This window comes from Aulostomus chinensis, chromosome 13 (assembly GCF_037954235.1).
Source record: "Aulostomus chinensis isolate RoL2024-O1b breed Wild chromosome 13, RoL_Achi_v1.0, whole genome shotgun sequence".
NCBI classification, from domain to species: Eukaryota; Metazoa; Chordata; class Actinopteri; order Syngnathiformes; family Aulostomidae; genus Aulostomus; species Aulostomus chinensis.
The window spans coordinates 22,864,598-22,882,845 of NC_141332.1; the positions used below are offsets into that span (position 1 = coordinate 22,864,598).

At 39.4% G+C, this 18,248-nt stretch overlaps 1 protein-coding gene across 2 annotated transcripts; it reads left to right on the top strand.

Moving 5' to 3' along the window:
• The first annotated feature begins 8 nt into the window (after positions 1-8).
• Positions 9-6,084, top strand: LOC147251447 (alcohol dehydrogenase class-3-like). 2 transcript variants are annotated; one of them, XM_086222136.1, is made up of 9 exons: positions 9-169; positions 390-491; positions 1,255-1,405; positions 1,501-1,588; positions 1,674-1,893; positions 3,468-3,728; positions 4,030-4,162; positions 4,627-4,765; positions 5,260-6,084. In XM_086222136.1, exons 1-9 carry the CDS (start codon positions 152-154, stop codon positions 5,306-5,308), a joined length of 1,161 nt encoding a protein of 386 aa, XP_086078262.1. In that variant the 5' UTR covers positions 9-151; the 3' UTR covers positions 5,309-6,084. The 2 variants fall into 2 exon arrangements, with proteins under 2 accessions (XP_086078262.1, XP_086078263.1); XM_086222137.1 differs by lacking the exon at positions 390-491.
• Positions 6,085-18,248: the final 12,164 nt, after the last annotated feature.

The window sequence follows — 18,248 nt, forward strand, 5'->3', positions numbered from 1 at the left end:
TGTCGTGAAGTCAAATTTAAAGAAGCAGGCTAGTGGCAGCGGGCTATCAGTGCGACTGAACCGCAGGGTCTCTTTGATGCCGGCAGTTCCACGTATACGACAGTTTAATTATTATTGAGTTTAAACAGCTCGACATTGAAAATCCTTCCAAATGTCAACAGCTGGTCAGGTAAGACAAACTAATTTGTTGTTCTTTTGCGCGTTTTTTTTCCGAGCCTGCAGGATATCAAAGTTTCAATTTAACCGTTTTCTATCAGTCGCACCTCATGATGTGGAGTTTAAAGTAGTATTTACCTTTGCTACCTACTTTAAGACTTCCCAAAATGTCTAATTTTGTGATTGAGCCAGCATTAACATAAGCTAGCTCGGGGAACATTTTTCAATTTCAGGTCATTAAATGCAAGGCAGCTGTGGCTTGGGAACCAAGGAAGCCTCTCTCCATTGAGGATGTAGAGGTCGACCCCCCCAATGCTCATGAAGTTCGCATCAAGGTGGACACACGCACGAACACAGACGGACCAACACACGCACGCAATATATGTACTCTAAAAAGTAATGATGCAACATGTTCAATGTTGCAAAGTTGACTTCACTGTAATTATTGAGTTGTGATTGGATGGAATAATGTCATAATTATAAGATCTGTTTTCGTTCAGTGGTCTCTTCTGGCAGGTGCTCAGGAGTTAAGCATCGATAGGAAGTGCTGAAATACACCACTCCTCCTGTCTTCATTTTTTTTTTCTGATTTGGATGGATGTCATGTTCTTGCTTATCTACCAAGATTGATATCAATCATTTTTTCCCCCGCTGTGAAACAACTAAGCAGTTGATAATACGTTTGTACGCCTGCGCTTTGCTTTACTAACCCTCTATAAAAAAAGAAAGAATTTCCTGCAGTTTGACTCAGTTGTGCAACACTGACCACTCGCTGTAACTCTGTTACTGTTGACTCCTTTTTTCATGTGACAGCAGGTTGGTTCATGTTTGCTTGAAGATTTGCATGGTATTTGGGCTTTTGTAGAGGATTAAGTTATATAATGGTTACATCATCACATTAAATCATTGTATCTTATATATATATATATATATATATATATATATATATATATATATATATATATATATATATATATATATGTATATAATGTCCATTACCTGATTTAATGATTAAGACCAGTATCACACCAAGGCTAAATATGAAAATGGTGTATTAAATACTTCTAAAATGACGCAGAACTCCTGCCATTTGTACAGGTGGCTGCCACCAGTGTGTGCCACACAGACTGGGAGTACCTGTATGACACAGAAAAGGGGATGAAGTTTCGACCGTTTCCATTAGTTCTGGGACATGAAGGAGCAGGGGAAGTGGAGAGTGTTGGTCCAGGGGTCACCAAATTCAAACCTGGTAAATTATTGAATATTTGGATGCTTACATTTTTTATTTTTGAACGTTATTATGACTGGGATTTTAATTTTTTTGTTTTGTATTTGTTTTCACAGGTGATAAAGTTGTTCCTCTCTTTCTGCCTCAATGTGGGGAATGTGAGCGATGTCAAAGTCCCAAAACAAATCTCTGCAGGAGGAACTGGTGGTTTTATTATTCCCACACACTCACCTTTACTCTGTTGCATCTGCAGTGAAACTTACTGTTATTCTTTTTACATGGCTTGTAGGTGCAATACTCAAATGGGTGTATTGGCTGATTGCACAAGCAGGATCTCTTGTAACGGGCAGCAGGTTTACCAATTCCTTGGCGTCAGTTCCTTCTCCCAGTATACCGTGGTTCCTGAAACCTCACTTGCAAAAATAAGGAGCGATGCACCCCTGGACAAAGTATGCCTGCTGGGCTGTGGTGTGTCTACTGGTTATGGTGCTGCAGTTAACGCAGCGAGGGTAAGAGCATAAAGACTCTGGCCTTTGGTGATGTGGTACAGTGCTGACACCTGCTTGTCAGAGTGTAAAAGATGCAGATGCAACCCAGTTACAGATGTAATCCCTATAGGAAGGGGAATGTGATTGCCCAGAAGGTCTATTCATGTGCCTTCTCTTCCATTAGAGAAGGTAGATGGAAACAGAAAATAAGAAACTAAAACTTCCGTCTGTTTAAAATGGTTTTATGTTTTGTTTTCGCTGTATAAAACTGAGTCCATTCACTTTTTTTTTTTTTTTTTGCCCTTTTTGACTTGAGTTAATGCGCTTCTCGAAGACGCAAAACTCTTGTTGAAGTAACACGTACGTATAATTCGCGGGCCATGCAGTGATTTTATTCTGAGCGACTTGATCCTGTGTAAAATTTGAATATCGCGGCAAAATGATATTCTGAGAAATACATAAAAGTATTAAAATAGTAATTATGTAGTGCTTGATTAAAAACTAATATGCATTCAGGACAGAGAGAAACAAGTTTAAGGTTTCAAAGATTCAAAGTGGGTATTGTCATATGCACAGGTAGTAAACACATTTCCCTGTACAATGAATCAAAATAGATAACATGAAATAAGATAGTGTAAATATATACAAAAATGTAAACTGTACACTAAGAAAAACTGAGAAACTATGCTCTGCATTAGTGAAAAAATGTATGTTGTGAAAAGATGCTGTGCTCATGTAAGAAATTTAAAGTGACAGTAATGTAATTAGAGAACTATACTAAAAGTATATAAGGTGTCTTTAGTGTAATCCATTCAGGTATTGAGGATTCTGTTGGTGGTGGGGTAGGAAGAGTTCTGTAAAGGGGTCGTCCTGCTTTTCACACTCCTGTGCCTGCGTCCTGAGGGCAGGAGTGTTGACAGTCCATGTTGTGGGTGGGTGTTGTCCTTAATGATGGTGGCAGCTCTCCTGTGGACTCGGTGGTAGACGCTGTGCAGAGAGGGCAGTGGAGTCCTGGTGACCCTCTCTGCAGCCGTTTGCGGTCCATGGCCGTAGTGCTGCTGTACCACACGGTGATGCAGTTGGTCAGGATGCTCTCCACAACGCAGCTGTAGAAGTTGCTGAAGTTGTTAAAAATGCGAGTCCCCAGGCAAACTATTTATCTGCACGGGCTTTGCTGCACGTTAGAATAAGATGAATGGGCAAGAGGCAGTCTTCTACAGTAGTACTGGAAATGTACACTCAAAAAAGCAAAAAACAACAATGCTGACATAACACTGGACAAATAAGATTGTCCAAACTAAAACACCACTTAACCAAAAAATGCAAATACATGTTTTGCTATTCTTGTGAGTGTGTTATTTTTACGAGTCCCTCCTACAAATAGTAAATCAGGCTTTCAAAATCCTTGAAAAGTAATAATAGGGTAGTCAATCAAGTATACGTGAGGGGACAAAAGAGTAAATGTAGTAGAAGTACTCAGTAATATGTATGCAAGTCAAAGTTATATGAATAAAACCAAAATCAATTTTGGAAAACTGTGATTGATTGCTCATTTAAAGCTTTCAGTGGCCCGCCTACACGTTTGTGTCATCCAGGTTGAGAAAGATTCCTCGTGTGCTGTGTTTGGGCTTGGAGCTGTTGGACTGGCTGCTGTCGTTGGCTGCAAGGCTGCCGGGGCAAAAAGGATCATTGGTGTCGACATCAATCACAGCAAGTTTGAGAAAGCCATCGCGTTTGGAGCCACGGAATGTGTCAATCCCAATGATTGTACCAAGGACATCCAGGATGTTCTGGTAGAGATGACAAACGGAGGTGTGGACTATGCCCTGGAGTGTGTTGGTATTCCAGCTGTCATGGTGTGTATCTCAATCAAGTCTAATTTTGTCTTGACAAAAATTCACCCTTTCAGCCACAGTAGGAAACCTCTAGTTGTTAATGCAGTGCTGGCAAAAGCTGTGTTTAATAATTAAATCCACGAAGTCAGAGCTAATCAGAATGATCACGACCGCCGCGTCCTCTCGATGACGTCAGTAACCATTTACCTTTTCTCAGCTGTTATATTCTTTATATTTCATTTGAGATCACGCAGTGTTGTTTTTGATTAACTGTTTCACATTTTCATCTGTTCGTGTCAGTAAGCATGATCGATTGTCCTAGACTGCTGCTCTGGAGTCAACAGTAGAGGCCTGGGGCGTCTGTGTCATCGTCGGGTGGACAGAGACGGAGTCAATGACGGTTCCGGTTCAAAAAATTCTCATGGGACGCACACTGAAGGGGACATATTTTGGAGGTGATTTTTGGGTTTAACATGTTTACAGCTCGAGAAAAAAAACAAGTTACTTTGAGGAAATGTCAATCACAACCTCACTGGTAGATGTGTGTTCTTCCAGCTTCAACTAAATGTATTATGTTCTATGTCAATCACTAATGTTTCAGTTCATTTTGAAATCTAAAACTCTTGGAAAAACACAAAAATAAAAAAAGCACAAAAGTTTTTCCATCATCATCAGATTTGCTTGTTTATTATGGATGGTTCAAAATCTCAGGGTATGTTATTTAATTGACTGGTCTGCAATCTTAAGTAGAGGTTGTTGTTGTACCAGTCAAACAGAAACTGATTGTAATGGCAGCTCATAAATACATCCAGCCAGACGTATTACATTTGAAGGAAGGTGCAGGACCTTGGTCATGATAGAAGATGATTTTTAAATGAAACATGCAAGTAGATCTCTTACTGTATATCTCCTGTTAAAGGCTGGAAGAGTGTGGACGATGTGCCGAAACTGGTGGATGAATACATGAAGGAGAAGCTGAAGCTGGATGAGTTTATCACCCATGAACTCGCGCTGGATCAAGTTAACACGGCCTTTGACCTTCTGAGCTCTGGGAAAAGGTAAAAGCCTGTAATTTACATGGAATTGGTCTCGTGTATATGCACCAGTGTTGCTGCCTTTGGGGAAGTGAGGGTATGTTCACACTGTGACATCACCGTGAGTCACATCCCCTTTAATAAAGGGGAAGCCAGTCAGCAGAAGGTAAACAATCTAAATTTAGTCTTGAGACTCAACTGTTGATGAGTCTAGAACGTTTTGGTTCGGGTGTATTTAAAGTTTCCAGGGTAATGATACAACTTCCTCCTCAGTGACGATTATACATTTGTGTTTGGATGATTCCGTTTTTTTCCATCCTGTATCATTGCATTCCTGTGAAAAAAGTACTTTGATAGTCATTGCAAACATTAAGAGCCTTACCAGTACCTCCTTTTAGGCAATTTTTGATTTTTTATGATTATTATCACAGGTATTATCGGCTCTGACAGGAGCTCTGTACGGAGAATTTATAGTTGTTGGAGGCTAGTCATGTTTCTTTTCTTTTTTTCCCTCTCAGCATCCGTACGGTAATCTCTCTGTGGCCAGATGAGTCGTCCACTCCTTGAAGGCTTCATCGGTCAATGCTTAAAGTGCTCTTTTCCTTCAGAGATATGAATTGATGTATTTTCCCAGCTTGACTTTGTAATAAGTTACCACAATAGCCACGAGATGGCAGTCTCGTGCCACCTAAAGGCCTATGTCTTCTTGTCAATGCTCTCACTTTATAGTGACATCATCGTCATTTTACTTGATTTGATTCAGATTAAATGTTGCGAGGGGATTTTTGTGTTCTTGTTTATCACCACCTCACCCAAAAGAGACAAATATCCCAATGTGCTTGTGTGTAGTGAAGCAGAATATAGTTCATTGAGAAACAGAACATCTCCACAAGCGTCAAGACAAATTCTCTCTTCGTCTGTCAAGCTTGGCACCCATCGCGATTCTGGTTCTGATATAAATGTGAAACCACAGTTGGAATCAGATACTCATGTATAAAAGACAAAATAAAAGACACACAGTCTAAAACGGCTGCATCTGTCATCAGCCGTGAAGGCATATCAGCTTCATGTGGTCAGTCACGGATGTCTGAGGATTTTAACAGACTTCATGTGGTCAGGCTTCCCAAATTTTTTGTCCTTGGTAATATTATATTGACTTAAAAGCAAGTGAGAAGGTCTAAAAGTAAAAGTTGCAAACTCTCAGGGCAGAGGACAAAAGGTTGAAATGTCTCCTATGAAGGAATTTGTTTTATCAAAGGTACACTTACATCAAATGAATACCTGTGTCTGTTTCCTTTGCTTTTCCATCTTTAATTAAACTATAAAATAACAGTGTGCTCTTCCTCTCGTGTTGTCCTGTGCTGCACGTGTCACTCAGTGATTGTGGAGTGTGGAGCTGTAAAGGAACATAAGGTGGAAATATCAAGCAAAGAGGAAGACGAGTTTTGACAGGTGGTTCTGTGACTGAGCAGTCTCATCTATAAATGTTGGACATGCCTACAGATTTATAAGGCGTACGTGGGGACCTGTCTAATGTCGGCCTCCTTTGTGGGAAATTTATTCAAAATGATGACCAGAAGTCTCCTACATTTTTTTTTTTCTCTTTCTGTTTGAACTCCACAACCTCTTACACTGTCACAGAATTGTGCAACTGATACAGGGAGGCCGTTCTTTGTGAGTGACAACCACAGCATCTTAGTCAAATTGGAGGGGCATATTCCTCTTTCATCTTCAAAGAAGAAAGACAAGAACCGGAGTGTTTATCAGTCACCACAGCAGTATTTGCCCTCAGGAAAAACATATTTACGGTTTTTATCATCTTTTTTTTTTTTTTTTATTGCAGGGATTGCTTCACTGAGGTGACATTTCACAAATATAACTGGAAAAACACCAGAAATGCCAGATTAAATGCTACCACACAAATAATAATAATATTTATTCAAGATTAATATTGTTTTTTTTTTTATTGCTATACGCCGTCGGAGGACTGCTGCTCAAAATTCTATTACATTTCAGCACACGATGGAAAATGAAGGAGCGAGAATAACGTGGACTCTATGTACCTACAAGTACATCTGACACGCTTCACTCAAGGAATAGAAAATCATCTCCATAATTTCATTTTGGGCAACAAGAAGAATACTTAGGAGATCATCTCGAAAGCCAAGGTGAAAAAAAAAAGATAAAGAATCAGTAATATGAGAGGGGAAGACTGTTTTTGTTCACGCTGACCTTTGCTGAAACGGGAAGTGGTGACGACGCACACATGGAGAGACTGGTTTAGATGTAGTTGGTAAGCTTTCGACTGATTGGCTCATTTATTTGAATAAAATCACAACGGACATACAAATCTTTTACACTTTTTTTTTTTTTTTTTTTGCATGCTACAACAGCCATATTTTGGAATAACATCACATTATTAGAAATATCGACATCCAAGCCTATCAGAAAATCTATTCTTAATGATTTTACTGCTTCCACATAACAATTACTCACCAAAAAATAAAACGGTATGAAAATGTCAGGAATATTGTAAGCGGGTCAGGCGAAAGCACATCTGAAAGACACTCACAGTCAGTTAAGGCCACAAGATGGAGGGATGGATATACTGTATAGCCCCAACAGCTACGGAAGAACGGCCCACTTAAGTCACTAAAGACTGCCAATGTGAGGCCCCTGTTTTATCAGCAAATCCTGGCCATTATACGGCTAATGCCAGGCATTGCCTGTGACATCCCCATTCTTTCTCTGACACAGCTAGCTTTAGCTTCTGTGTCAGAGGAATATACTCAGCTTCACTAGAGGCCGACATAATGCAGTGCTTAGTCTCTCGGAGGGACTCAGTATTAAGTGAAAGCCAGCTTTATCTCTAAAATATTAACAATTTTGGAAATTAAGAGAAACTGCCAGGATTGTAAACTTGATTTAAATGCTGTTTGACATCGTAAAATTACTTTTAAGGGTTTTTTTTTTTTTTTTTTTTTTGCTGCAAACATTGACGAACGAGCCTCGAGATTTCCAGTAGTTGTAGTTTTTTTCTTCGGGGAGCAACATAGTTTTACCATAATGTAGAGGTGTTCGGTTTCAAATATAGTTTACACAAGTGCTGATTATGTTTCTTGTCCAAACACAAAGTTTGCCCACCATGGGTCCATTATATTTTCTGCACAGCGAAAGCACATAGAAAGATGACACGGTGCACTTTAAAACTATACCATTAGACATTTTTGTTGGAACTCACCCAGTAAATACAAAATAAATGTCTATGGTATCACACTTGATTCTTATTGTGATGCAAACCCCCAACCCTGATAATGACTACATCGTGCTCTTTTCATGGAGCCATGCAACACCACATGTTTTGTATTTTGTATCCTGTCGATCTTATTGTGTCAGTGTTTTATAGTTAAGTTGCAACAGAAATACACAACAAAGAATAGGATTAGACAGACCACACATAGCTATTACCAAAGGAGCACATAAACACAAACACAGAAGAAGCGAGATGCGTGACTGCTCTTAAGCTTTTGTTGTGTTTTGTCTGACAGCAGCGGTAAAAGTAGTAATTGAGAGATTATCTCTAAGGTGCTATCATGGCACTCCTTTGTTTGGTCTCTGGGAAGGAGTCATACTCTGGAATAGTTGATGAAGATGAAAAGGATGATCTCTCAGAATGGCTCACAAGGAAAAGAAATACACATTTCAAATGAAAAATTTTGGAAAATTGGATGTTTGCCCAACATTCTTATGTCTTCGATCATTGCTAAAAACTTGAAAATCGACCGTAATAGCTTGCAAATGTACAATAACTTCAAATCTGAAGTAGCTCGTTTGACCTTGGACATGATAGAACTCATCAACTTGAATTCTGTGCCGTTCGCTCTGTCACAATATGTTTGCCAACATTGAGTCAACAGAGATTATTCATGTGGTAATGGGATGGAGGTAGGGAGAAGATATCTCTCAGAGTCATGTGTGTTTGCCCCTTAATCTCTGAGAATAAGTTCAAAGAAAAGTACTAAGAGATTTAGTTACCTCCTAAACCCACTTACTTTAATTCCTAGGAATGTCTGCGATACCAAGAACTGACGCTTTTTTTTTAATCCGTCAATGTGTTGTTTTCGAAGACTGTACCAATCCGTTGTTAATTTACCTTTGCACTTTTCTCCAGTTTCTATACTGTTATTAGGATTGCATCATTCTAAACATCATTTTGGCTGCTTAAGAGAATAAAAATGCTACATCTATTGTTGCCTTCCTGTGTTAAATTTCTTTTGTGGTAGAGTTAAATGTGTCAGACTGTTGTAACGTTACTCATGTCACTGTGTACCTCTAAGAAAGCTTTGCCTCATGCTCTTAACCTTGAAAAGGGTCTGATAGTCTCGGTTTTAACGTTCGGTTAGGCTTCATCTATCTTCCGCGATTGATTTAAATGAATCTCAAGGTTGTGGCGGTACCAGAAACATCTAAATGGGTGTGCGGTGTTACACTAACCATGTCAAACAGCCGCAGTAAAGTGCATCGTTCTTTTTTTTCTTCCTCTTACCTCCAACAACTCAATGTTGTTCAAAGATGAGACTCCTGAAATCACTGTTCCCTGGACGAGTGCCACACCACAAAAGGATTTCGACGATCTGCCCCCCCCCCAAAAAAAAATTCACTCTAAACACAGTTGAGATACTTTTCTTTGGCTGGTAATTGTGGTGCAAAGAAAAGAAACCTGAGATGATCTATTATAGGTGTCTGGTCCCATTACTCACACTGTAACATCCCACGCTGGCAGCCAGGGAATAGTATATTAAATATATAGCTGAAGTGCTAAGCCAGAGTAAAATACACTGAATGACAGAGAATTATTTAATTATTCTTCACTGCTTTAGCTTTAGCGTGGCCTTCATAGGAGATCAACAGCTAGTTCTGAGCACTTGGACAGACTCATTTAATGTAGATATGATCATATATTTACCTATATTTTGATTGGCATTCATGTTTCATCAAATTATTTACTTTGTGGTTTTACTTTTATCTAAATTCAAACAAAATATGTAGCTAGCACTGACCAGGAGCATGATTATGGCAAAATAAGAAGGGAAGTGTATAATTCAGCATTTTAAAGTGTAACTGTAGCCTCTTTAGTATCTTTGTTGACAATTTCACCATCATTTCATGCTGCTGATTTGTGATTAATGTTGCCAGCTCTCTGGAGAGGGAACTGAAATGGGTGCTGTAATCGACATGTTTCATAGAATAGTTACATACACAGTATGTATACATAGTTTATTTTAATCAAGATAATTCCATAATCATAAGAAAAATGGTCAAGATGGTACCGGACCTGTTATTTATTTATTTATTTTTTACTTTCTAGCTTTTCATGAATGAATTAAAAACAACTACAATATGCTGCACCATTTTATGTAAAAACCAAAGAACTGCCAAGGCATTCAAGTTATTAAAGGGAATATACTGTAATTTGCTGCATGGAATCCATCCATCCATTTTCTTCCGCTTATCCTGTCAAGGGTCACGGGGGGTGGAGCCTATCCCAGCAGCTTTCAGGCGAGAGGCGGGGTTCACCCTGGACAGGTCACCAGTCCATGGCAGGGCCAACACATAGAGACAGACAACCATTGGCTCTCACAGCCTACGCCTACGGTCAATTTAGAGTCTGGATTAACCTGGTCCCCTCTTGATGTCTTTGGACTGTGGGAGGAAGCTGGATTACCAGAGAGAACCCACGCAGGCTCAGGGAGAACATGCATGGAAAACAAGTTTTCCATTTTCTTCTTTATTTATCATTTTTGTTTGTTCACTGAACTACATGTATGAGATTCAAACAATAAAGAAGTTTAAAAAAAGCAGAATCTCTTTCATTTCTACTCTGCTCAGTTCCAGCTCTTATCAACTTAATTGACCATTTTTGTCTAAACCTGTTGTTTCGCTTCATACGATGTTACAAGCATGAGATATTCTACAAATTTTGCAAATAATGCATCAGCGTGCTGCAATATCAGAACGTAGCCATCAACACACGGCTCCCTTTAACTAATTCTGACTCCTGTTAGCAGAGCAGCAGAAATCCCAAATGCCTTTAAGAAGTTAGAAGGCTCAAATTGTAAGGTCAACTTCACTGCCAGTAAAATACACAGATTTAAACTTTAGTAACAAATCTAACATCAACTCTGTAATCCTAACCGGGGAGCTTTAGACATGGACAATGTTCTCGCCGCCTCACGCTGAGAGAGCTAACAGTTGGCTGCCACCAACCTCAGCTCTCGCTTCACAAGAAGTCTCTGTGTTGCCCCACACATCTTCGCTTGAGTCTGGGTGTGCTTGGTGTTTGCCTATACTTCCCAAATCCCTAAGAGCAAACAGGAGCATGGACAGATTAGTTTAATATCATCATTGGCACTGAACACACAGAATGAAATGTCATCCTGGTCCCAGGGTATAGTTAAAATAAGAAAGTCAAACCATCGGCTGTCTAGGAAGATATAGTGCAAAGGTCAGTCTATCAATCACTGACACATCTATTCGATTCATCCGGTTATTCTGTTTATTCTTCTATCAGTCTTCCCATCTGAACAAGTCAAAACCAAACGGATAATCTGGCTACTGATATGTCATAGCTGGGGTGTCCTGAGGAACAGGCAAATGACTGGGAATGAGAGCGAGTGCTAATAAGCAGGCCATCACTAATCTCTTAAGCAAACCTCCTCTCTCTCTCTCCCTCTCTCTCTCTCTCTCTGGCCTTCTTTCTAGCATTATAAATAATGTATATTTTGCCAGCATCACCCCCCCCCAACCCACCAATGCACCTACACACACAACAACCCCCTTCGTACCCCTTTTGACTTTTAAGTTACCGTTGTAGTTCAATCCGGTTTTCAAACACGTCGTATTATCTCCCCCATCCTCCCACCCAACCTTATTGGTTTACTTTAATTAGTGAAATGGAAGACAGGGGCAAATGAGAAGGGGTGGGAGTGATGAGGAGGGGGTAGGCGTAAATACTGAAAACAAACAAGAGAGCTGAATGGGAGGATGGTGGCGGGTGCAGTCTCGGTGCCACCGCGCAGACGGAAGGGGACACATGGTGTAAGCAAACACTCGTAATTGCATTAGATTCCCCTGGCACATGGATAATCTAGCCCCCCCCACCCCCCCACCCCCACCCCACACACACACACACACATACACACAAAACACAACAGGACACATCTCCTGCTTGTCCCACTCTCTTTGTCACTCTCTCTTCTTCACAAATTATTAATATTAAACCCGCGGCGCTGTCATTGATCATTCAGCAGGCATGATAGAGGACTAATTATCATTTGGGAGGGTGAGGTATGACATGTCAGTGGGTGCCGGAGAAATGCAGCATGTTTGCGCATTTGAATGCCTAAATAACAGCGTAGTTGCAGGCGTGGGAGTGTGCGTACATCCCATTTAACAGTTGTCCTGATTGATATTTCATTCCTCAGCCCACATGTCTTGAGAGAATGAGCAAACACATTTGCTTGAATGGGATGTTCTCTGAGCAAACTGGGAAAAATCTGGCCTTGATGTGACTGACAGTGAGCTGATTATAATTGGGATGGGATTTTTTTTTGTTTTTTTTGCTCCTTATTGAGATGTCCAGCATACAGAGGCTTAATACAGTGACATTCCTAGGCTTATTATTATTATTTTTTATTATTATCATTCAAATTGACTTCCTTTTATCATCCTACTGACTGTCCTACCTGAGATTAGTGGCGATGGTGGCTGTAATAAAAACAACTTCCACTAGGTGGTGATGTTACATCCACAATTACTGAAATCCACACACCCTAATTCTGAATACTCTAATGCTATCAAATCTTTTTAAGATGTTTATTTACTACTTCAAATACACACAGAACTTTTAAGAGTTAGAGCAACAAAAAAGAGCAGACTGTCATGTTTACTTGAATTTAGGTTGCTAATCAAAAACTATTATTCCAGTGCGTATCATTTTGACAGAATTCTTGGTTTACGTTGACATTTTGCAGGTTTGTTGTTACTTTTACTCGAGGGTTGACTGAATGGTTTATTTCTGCCCTGAATTAAAAAGAAAATCATTAAGTGTGAATATGCAACAAACAAATTATCACACATATTTACACCAAACCGATTTCCCACAGTAAACTTGAAAAAAATCAATGAACAAAAAAGGAAATACTGATAGTTTATATTTGCCAGTCTGTCTATTCCTTAAAATAATCCAGATGAACACTTTTGTAATTCTCAATTATATTACTTTTTTAAGTGTATAACCCTTCACTATTTTACATTTTAAAGCTTTTCTGCAACCAAGCTCATCACTAGCTCCACGAACAGAAACACCCTTTTCAATCACAAATTCCTGCTTTTCATTTTTAACATTTTTGAATAGAAAGGGAAGGCTTTTATTTCTAGCATAAAAACGTATTTACAATTTTGGCTATTTAAGATATCATTCACACAATATCTAAAGATTGTAGGTGTGTTGCTACTCTTTTAGTTGCAAGTTAGCAACACCAAATTCCTAAATCAGGAACGGAAGAGTGTGAACATCGATATCTCCGGACATCAGGTAAGAAATCCTTTGGTTTCTCATGGTACAAGAAAACAGACAAAGCTTATTCAGAGGCGCAGTCATGTGACTACAGAGGTTAATGAAATGGACGGTCAGATATCTGATGGTAGTCTGCGGATGTGGGAGGCTTTGAGGGGAAGCTCAAACGCCAAAGGGTTTAAATTTGTGTGGCCTCAGGCCCGATGTAACAAAAAATAAACAACGCTTAAGGGTGATTAGGACTTCATTAACTAGGTAGGGTTTATTTTTGAGGACTGAGCCCAGGAACAGAGCCAGCTGGACTTTGATCACCAACGCGAGACGTTAAAAATAATGATAATTCTATCAGACAGGCTTTCATGTGACTGCAATTTTCACGACACATACGCAAAGATAGGCTTTGGTTTAAAGGCAGCTGATGTTGGTGCTATTAACTTTGTACTTCACACAATTAGCTTTTATTGACCATCCTATAATCACTACCACTCGGATTATGAACTACAACCCACACAAAATGCTCCACGTCTAATGACTGACAAACAAACAACTAAGAGGAGACAGGCGGAGAGCACCGGGAACACCCACCGAGCTGCTTTTAGAGTCAGATCCCCTATAAGCCCTGGACACCCCAACAAAGTCTGTCATGTCTAACTTGGCTCCTCACCTGTTTGGAGGCAGCCAAATATCCCAGGGGTAATCCCTCATCCCCGGGGCACTAGAGGCAGATTTACCCACCTCAGAGATCTGTCCTGTCCTGACAAGTCAGTGTTCCACAGGGGCCCTTAGAACACCCACAACCACCGCTTTCTATTTGTTTAGGACATTTAGCTTAACTTCAGAACTTCTCAAAAGGAGAATAAATTCCAGCATACAAACAGCAGCAAACCCTGCAACAGTGAAAAGCACCGACACCTGATAGCAATTACGTTGCCCTATAATAGTGGGTGGCATGGAAGTGTGTGAGAAGGAAAAAAAAAAGAAAAAAGGCAGGATGGGGAGCCAATTGATTTTATTGCCACTGTGTGTTCGTGTCCCACCCAAGACCTCATCTCTGGGCTCATTAAGAAAGCAGGTTTACCTGCTGCTGAGCCCAGTGGCAGAGAGATCAGCGCTCCAACCGCTAATTGGGCTGTTTCAAGGAGAGCTTGAGCTAGAAAATGTTGCTTAATGATCAGCGGTGGCGACGCTCTGTGGAATGCAGGTGATGTTTTCACACGTAAAGGCTCGGCATTTGCCTGATCCGATCAGTCGTGATATTCCAGTTGAAATGGGCAGTTGGAGGTGTCATACTTGTGGACTGAAATACAGATTATTTTGAGATCTAGTGTTGAGATAGTCTTTTTTGGAAGTGCAGTTCGGGTGTAGCCCACTAAGGGGAGCAGTGTTGCACAAAATCAAGTGACTGCACTGAGTTTCAAAGACTGCAAGCTACACACATCTCACCCAACGAGTCCTTCAGTTTCCAAAAATGTCATGTAAATTTTGAGGGACTTGCCTGTTTCTTAAGATATCTTTAAAACGTATGGTAAAGGTATCATAGCTTATAGAATTTATAAATGCTATTAAAGCTTTTAACCCAGTAGAGACACGAACCGAAGATTAGGATCATTTTTTGTTTACATGGCAGGTTTACAGCATAAATTAGTCATAATAAAGAAAAATCATAAAAAAGGTGGATCTTTATGAATACTCGATCATTGTAAAAACCTCAGTTCTCATGAGCTGGGAGGTGCTGGAGACTCGCTGGACTCGATCACGTGATGTTTATTGACATGCATCACACATATGGTTATTCATAGATGTGTGTGGAATAATATCGTAGTGGTGATTTCACGCCGTACAAACCATTTAAGGTTTTATGTTGATATGTTGCGTGTTTATTGCAGCGTGATAAATATTTAAACTGCTGTTTCATTTACACTGCCTGCCATTTTCAGCGACACACAAAATGGTCATAGTTCAGAAGGGAGTGCAGGAAATGAAAAGGGACTGAAAGGAAACGTGTCATTAGGTTTATAGGTTTATACTGAACATGTCTTTTTTTCAGTTTTTCTATTAGGTCTGACTTGCCGAAGTTGTTATATATTTTCATCAAATCTAAGTTTGCTCACAAAAAATAAATATTTCATTCTGTTATACCTTCCATATATTCATTCGTTTACTGTGTAAGGTATTAACACATAGAAAAATATTGAATTTTTATGAAAAATAATGTTATTTTTTATGAGAAGCATTATTATTTTTTTTATTTGAAGATTCCATTTATGTTCCGTGATGTTTGTGTTTATATTTTGGTCATGTTTTTGAATTCATTGTTAATGAAATGTATTAAGAAATTCAGACGCGTCTGAAGAGAAGGCCAGAAAACCACTGAGATGATATAAACTGGATGCAATAAAATTGGCCGCCGATCAGAGCCATTACTCTTCCTCTTATCTACCAACTGTAACCACATTAATCATGTGGCTGCTTTAATCCCAAACCTTCATGTTCGCAATTTGTTTTAATGCTCTGATACGAAATGAAAATTACAGCAGAAGTAAACGGAGCCTGTTCAATTTGCTACAGTAGAGGCTATTTATCTTGATCAGCATGAAGTGACTGTGGATTCCTCCGTAATGTTTATCTTTGACCAGCCTTTTTTGCACTTAACGTGTGTGCGCGCACGCGCGCGAAGATGCATGTGCATAAAGTAGAATTTCAAATGACTTCATCTGAACTTTGTTTTCTTTTTACCATGTGTGAAACTGATTTCCTTTCAAATATTCTTTCCTTGCTCTTAAGTTCATTTGGACATTTTGTTTGTTTTGATGTAAATCCCTTAAATCCTCTTTCCCTCCGCTAAAACAACTTATTAACTTAAAAACAATAATTTCCCCAGAGCATCCCACAAAAGTACTTTTTTTGCCAAGATATTTTCTCTCATCCGCAATTTTTCTTTGAGCCTTAATTAACAGAATGAGGATTTAGTGTCCAAGACAATTTTGAACCATCTCATCTCTCCACATCCACATGAAAATTAGTAAATTTAAATTGGGAACCAAAACATATAATCTTAATCAAAATGCACGTTGTGCCAAAACTCTTGATGGTGTACAGCTTCTTAAAACTGAACACTGCATGTCCATGATGGTCTCGTTTCAATTTTGTAGGAGTAAAGATGATTAATATGATAGGAGTTTGATTGCCTTTTTGCATAGTGGATCTGGTTATGGTGGACATTTTGTGCCAATATGTAATTTTTTTATTTTTTTTTTAATTTCACCACGTTCAATTGTTTTCCACTGAAATTGTCTGAAGACTTAAAAAAAAAAAATACAAAAAAGTAAAACAAGTCTCCCTGTAAGGCCTAAAATTCCTTAAATATTTGAATTTCTTCAAATCAGGGCCATTGTCTCAACTGCTCCACCGTTGTGGGAAAATATAGAATATCTTGTAAATACAAATTCTTGATAGGATTAATATTGATGTTGATGCCTGACTGTTTACAAAAGAGAAATGGGATAAGAAATGGAAATAAGATTTGATATCTGAAATAAGATTAGACAGATTTGGATTTACACGTCTTTGCATTGTCCGCATTTACACAAAGGCTCAGGAAATGAGATTTTGAATAAGAAATAAAATCACCTTGGTTGCACACAAATCAACTTTTCCCTTTTTTTTCATTGAAAAGAAAAGAAAATGTATATATTTGCAGGATTCCAGCATTAAAATAATGGGACATCCATTATTGAATTACCAACTGACCAGTATCTTCTGGTCACTAAAAGATCAACAAGCGACTGCATTTCAAACTTAATCCGTACAAACTTGTTTCAGTCTGCTGGACCATCAGGAAATCTCCATGTTGTGTTGATGAAAGAATGGCGGTTACAAAGCCAGTGGCAGCAGTGAGGAGCAGCTCTAGTGCGCCTGCCTCAGCCACACTTAGCAGGTTGGTGTCAGCCTCAGAAACCAAACTGTCTGGACTGAGTTATGACCGCCGGTGAATTATGTCTCTGCTGTCAGGTAAACGTGTGCTTAAAAGGTATTCAGTGGAAAACACATAAAGTTTTATGACATCCAGTCGTAAGAGCAAGCGAGGCGCAGTAAATCATTCATGGGATCCGTTCGCTCACCACATGATTCCTCAGTCAGGTGGAGGGATTCCTCCCAGCAGGTGTTTGGTACGCTCTGAAACAATCCTGTTGGAATCCTCAACAGAAAACGGATGATAAGTGTCACTGTGGAAACGTCAGGAATCCATGAGAAATATTGACCTCTTTTTCTTTTAGTGCAGCAGGAATGCATGTAGCTATCAGTGTATTTAACTCTTATTTCATGAAAACTATTGCCTCTCATAAACATCCAGTGATTTGATTTGATTGCAATAGGAAGTGACCTGGAAATGGACCTGTTTAATCACTGGATAAATTCCCTTGATTGTGGGAATTACAGCAGCCTGTTATTGTCTGGGTGCTTACTGTATACACATACTGCATTTTTGTGCATGTGACAGACCTCACGTGTTCCCACTGTTCCTGGGAGTTTCCAATGATCTTTTTTTTTTTTTTTTTTCCTGCAGCATGTGGTTACATGCAGGTAAGAGAGGATCAACCTTCAAATGACTCTGTCTGGTTGTGTGTGTAATTAAAAGTAATCTCTGGTGTTACGGTTAAGATTTAGCCCTTTCAGTCGTCTTGTTTGTTCGTCTGAGTCAACAGTGAGTTTAGACAGTTTGATTTCTCATTAAATTGAACCTGCATCAACAAAGCCGTGAAGAATTCCCTTCAGATGTTTACCACGCAGCGAATGATTCAGGTAGATACGGTAAAACAGTACAAGAGCAGAGTGAAGCTTCTGCCTCTTCACTGCGGGAGGCATCAGAGTCTAATGCTGAATGACACGGCGCAATTTTAGACAAAATCTTAAAAAAAAATCTCCTCA

Bases quoted from the DNA above. Each gene is read 5' to 3' on its own strand.
- LOC147251447 (XM_086222136.1), top strand. The intron at 3,729-4,029 runs GTGTGTATCTCA...CGATTGTCCTAG, and splicing joins TTGGTATTCCAGCTGTCATG to ACTGCTGCTCTGGAGTCAAC. The intron at 4,163-4,626 runs GTGATTTTTGGG...CTCCTGTTAAAG, and splicing joins GAAGGGGACATATTTTGGAG to GCTGGAAGAGTGTGGACGAT.